The sequence below is a fragment of the Macrobrachium rosenbergii genome, chromosome 51 (genome assembly GCF_040412425.1).
Source record: "Macrobrachium rosenbergii isolate ZJJX-2024 chromosome 51, ASM4041242v1, whole genome shotgun sequence".
Lineage (NCBI taxonomy): Eukaryota > Metazoa > Arthropoda > Malacostraca > Decapoda > Palaemonidae > Macrobrachium > Macrobrachium rosenbergii.
The window spans coordinates 29033231-29038387 of NC_089791.1; the positions used below are offsets into that span (position 1 = coordinate 29033231).

At 35.2% G+C, this 5157-nt stretch overlaps 1 protein-coding gene across 1 annotated transcript in view; it reads left to right on the forward strand.

Annotated features, from left to right (window-relative positions):
• The first annotated feature begins 1117 nt into the window (after nucleotides 1–1117).
• LOC136833011 (osteocalcin 2-like) overlaps nucleotides 1118–5157 on the forward strand; it is a 33144-nt gene continuing 29104 nt past the window's right edge. Inside the window, exon 1 of the mRNA XM_067094660.1 lies at nucleotides 1118–1377. Within this exon, the coding sequence (XP_066950761.1) occupies nucleotides 1118–1377 (260 nt within the window). The remainder of the gene's footprint in view (nucleotides 1378–5157) is intronic.

The window sequence follows — 5157 nt, forward strand, 5'->3', positions numbered from 1 at the left end:
AAGCTAGAGGGCTGCAAATTGGTATGTTGATCATCCATCCTCCAGTCACCAAGCATACCAAATTGCAGCCCTCTAGCCTCAGTAGTTTTTACTTTATTTAAGGTTAAAGTTAGCCATGATCGTGCATCTGGCAACGATGTAGGACATGCCACCACTGGGCCGTGGTTAAATGTTCTTGGACCGCGGCTCATGCAGTATTATACCGAGACCATCGAAAGATAGGTCTATTTTCGGTGGCCTTGATTATACAATGTACAGAAAATTCGATTGCGCCGAAGAAACTTTGGCGCATTTTTTACTTGTTTTATGTTGACCTTGACCTTTTTTGTGTGTCAATGACTGTATTCAATTATTTTGTATGACCTTGTTGAGGGTTTTATTTTGTATTGTTATTGACTACATATTGCTTGGCTCAATTCCAGCAATCATTTTTGGACTTAATGGTGAAATAATAATTTCATAATACATTTTCTATTCATTGTAGTCAGTACATCGTGTATGAAAGTATTTTAAATCAGTATAATGACAAAATCAATATAATAACAGGTGGGTCTTCCCCTCACTTGTCGTTCTTCCTCTTAAATTAATTTTTTTCCCTCCTGAAGCTGAAATTGAAGTCTCTGTACCTATTCTGAAGTCCTTCATTTCCGGGATGTCTTTAAAAGGACATTATTCGAAGACGGTCGTTTTTGGCTCGTGTGGGAGACAGGCTTATTATTATTATTATATTATAGTTATTATTGAACATAATTCTTCTTCTTCTTCTTCTTCTTCTTCTTCTTCTTGTTCTTCTTCTTGTTCTTCTTCTTCTTCTTCTTCTTCTTCTTATTATTATTATTATTATTATTATTATTATTATTATTATTATAAAACAGACTTCTTCTTCTTCTCCTTCTCCTTCTCTTTCTTATTATTATTATTATTATTATTATTATTATTATTATTATTATTCCAGAGAATAAAAATAATAGTTACGCACAGAGGATAGACAGCCGATGATAATACTGACGATAACATTGATAACAATCACGGCTATCACCACCGTCTTTGCAACGCCAACAAATATTCAACGATAACACCATCGATAACCACAAGCGTAATAACACACACGGACGGAATGCGGGAAGAAGAAGAAGAAGAAGAAGAAGAAGAAGAAGAAGAGAAAGAGGATAATAACACACACCAACGGAATGCGGGAGAAGAAGAAGAAGAAGAAGAAGAAGAAGAAGAGGAGGAGGAGGAGGAGGAAGGAGGAGGAGGAGGAGGAGGAGGAGGAGGAGGAGGAGGAGGAGGCAAGCGCGTGAGCTCGCGTAAATGCGTAAACCAGATCTCCGAATCTACAGAGGGTGCGTATCTTAGGAAACCCCGCCAGTTCCGGTTGGATCCGGATGTATGCAACGCTTCTTGAAGGGGAAGAACCGAAATAACACGACGCCGGATCGATGGAAAAGTGGATCTCGCTGGTTCCGGGACTTTTGGATTATTCATTCGAATTCCGGCATCTCTTGTTTCCATTGGCTTAACTGGGGATACGCACATCGGAGATAAAGGTTAATGCTAGGAGCGCGTATTGCGTCGAATGCAGTGGTTCTTAACCTCTTTTTATTACTTCCCCCTCTAACAGTTGGTCTCCTTCCCTCCACGCCCCCCTTGCATCTGCGAGTAAAATTCGCCCCAGATTTAAAGGAAAATGAAGATAAAAGAGAAAGTGAAAGGGTGTTTTTTTTTCTTTTTGGGAATGAATTAGTGAGATACTTGACACTGCTTCTTAGCGACTCTTGTTAAGAGAATAACGAATATAATTAGAGAATTTTAATTTTTCCTTAGGGTTCGTGCCCCACCTGGAAATTGCTGACGTCCCCATAAGGGGGCGCGCCCCCCGTGTTAAGAACCATTGGTCTAATGCGTTCAAGTTTTTGCGTATTTTCCTCGTTGGTTTTCAAAATGGTGGTTCTCATCGCTGGCAGTAACTGTCAATTTTTTTTTTTATTTGTTTATTTGTATTTTTTCTCATCGCTGGCAGTAACTGTCAATTTTTATTTTTTTTTTTATTTATTTATCTTTTTTTTGTAATGTGAAATAACCCGCTGCTGCTTTGAAGTTATACATAAAAGTGTTCCCGTAGACGTGTGGTGCCGTTATTGCACCTCGCACGGCGCACTGTCCGCATTACTTAAATGTTCATTGCAGCGTCCCTTCGGTATAGCTGCAAACCCTTTCATTCCTTTTGCTGTACCTACTCTCATATTCCCTTCCTTCCATCTTACCTTCCACCCTCTCATAACCGCTGTTTCGACATTATTTTCAGCACTGAATGACCTCATAGTCCCAGAGCTTGGTCGATGGGCTAAATTTGTATTCCAGTAAAAATGCAACTGGGACTTCTGGAATGCTTGAAGAACATTCAAGTGCAAGAAGCTTTTTTTGAGTTTGCTGTAGTTTTCTTTATGAATGGAATGTGTATGTTTTTTTTTTTAAGGGGAAATTTTATTCGCTCCGATTTCCTTAAATCAATAGTACAGAAATTTACTTAAGATGTTGCTGTATTTATTTTTGTAAGTAGATCTCGCTAGCATTTCCAAAAATAAGGACAGCCATTAATTAAGAAAGTAAGCTCCATAATTCATTTAAGGAAGGACAACGTTTTTATATTTTACTTTCAAGAAATTTGTCCCGCAATTATTTTTTAAAGTAATCTTCCCAATTATTTATGGAAAAACGGTGTAATTATATTTTACTTTGAAGAAATATTTCCCACAATTATTTTTTAAAGTACTCTTCCCAATTATTTGTGGAAAAACAGTGTAATTATATTTTACTTTTAAGAAATTTGTTCCGCAATTATCTTTTCAAGTATTTTTCTTATGTTTAGGGAATCGACACCTCAATTACTTTTCTTAAGTGTGCTACAGTTTGCAGTTAGGATTTTGAAAACAGTTTCCTTTCGAAACGGTCCGTGCAATTACTTTTCGTTACTCAGTGACAACGACAACACTCGCTACCATATGAATTACATTGAAATTACTTTTAAAATTACTTTTAAAAATCTCATTTTGATAAGTGATTCCTCCTTCAACATGACAGTTGTCTCTTGGGATTATTGTTATGTTTTTGGTTGTTGTTTGAAGAAATCACAATTGAGATTTTGTGGCTGCAGTTGTTATTGTTACGGCGTTTTTACTCTTATTATCAGTTGTTGTTGTAGCTTATATTTTGTCCTTTTTTATTATGCCTCTGTAGCAGTTTTTGTTATTCTTTCCTTTCCCGTAAGCCCCTAATTTTCTTCTTTTCTGTCTCTTTCTTTCTTTCTTACTTTCTTTCCTCTTCTTCTTTTTCTTCTTCTTCTTCTTCTTCTTCTTCTTCTTCTTCTTCTTCTTCTTCTTCTTCTTCTTCTTCTCACTATTATTATTATTATTATTATTATTATTATTATTATTATTATTATTATTGAGAAAAACTTATAAAATCAATTCGCAAATTGCAGCCATTTTATTATTATTATTATTATTATTATTATTATTTAATATTATTATTAGGATTATTATTATTCAACACTATTATTAATCATCTCAACACTAGTTAAATCTTGAATTATTTTTATTTTAAAAAAAGTAATAAGACTCCCACCATGGGAATCGGTATGTGCATTTTTTGTCAGTTTTTTTTTTTTTTTTTTTTTTTTTTTTTGGTGACCTTCAACTACCTTCTCAGTTTTATCCATCGTAGCAAGAGGAGAGATGGTGACCTTGGTTCAAGCATCGCCTTTCCTTCGTTCTTTCATCAGCATTCACCAGGAGAGAGAGAGAGAGAGAGAGAGAGAGAGAGAGAGAGAGAGAGAGAGAGAGAGAGAGAGAGGTATGCCTAGATATTCACGGGATTAAAAATATTCAGATGCTTCTGTCTTTGGAGAGAGAGAGAGAGAGAGAGAGAGAGAGAGAGAGAGAGGTATGCCTAGATATTCCCAGCATTAAAATATTCAGATGCTTTTGTCTGTGGGGAGAGGGAGAGAGAGAAATATTATGCTTCTGCCTTTATTGCCATTTATACTGACATAGTAGATAAATATATACATAATTATGTATATACCTTAAAAATCACAAATATGGACGTGACTTTATGTATATATATATATATATATATATATATATATATATATATATATATATATATATATATATATATATATATAAATGCATATACTGTGTTTTGTGTGTGCATTTATTTTAATAACATGATTCGTATTGAAGTAATGCGACATGTGGCGCCAGTTTCAGTAACCATAAATCAATAAATCAACTGGACATTACAATTAGTCTCTGTTCAATACTTTGACGTTAACTGTAGAAAAGTGATATTTGTGTCTCGAAATATATTGAGCAGTGGTTTACATATTATAATTTTTTAGACTTTACATTTTAGTTAATTTTATGTTGATCCTCTCATTTAATTTTAATATATTCCAATCATTATTCAGAAGGAAATTGTTTTATATTTTTTCCTTGGCTTTCATTTGTGCTGGTGTTCTAAATCTTTCCTTTCGTAAGAGACAAGATTCTTATTTCCTTTCTGACGTATTGCCCTTCTCTCTCTCTCTCTCTCTCTCTCTCTCTCTCTCTCTCTCTCTCTCTCTCTCTCTCTCTCTCTCTCTTAGGACTAAGCTTTATAAATGAATCATCCCCTCGTAAGAGGCAAAATGATTTCCTCCTCTTACCATAGTGCCTCAGTTCTCTCTCTCTCTCTCTCTCTCTCTCTCTCTCTCTCTCTCTCTCTCTCTCTCTCTCTCTCTCTCTCTCTCAGGGCTGAAATTTACAAATGCTGTAATTTACTCGCTTCCCTGATATTCTAAAAAAAAAAAAATCAGAAAATTCTCACGTACTGGACATTAAATTGTTTTTTTCGTAGGTGTTCATTGATTCAGTCGATACCTGCGTAATTTATATCATTTATCCTTTGACCTTGGCTTTGAAAGAGAGCCTTTTATAGCCAGAGTAAATAGCTACTCCGTTTTCGTGCAGGTGTATTGAAAGTCACACCTGTGCATCCTGAACAGCTGTTGTTCCTTTAATTGGAATGTTCCTGTTATTTTGGGTCCGTAGGCTGGTTTTTTTTTTTTATTTAATCAGGAATTTGCGATTTTCAGTCTGTGTTTGTGTGCCT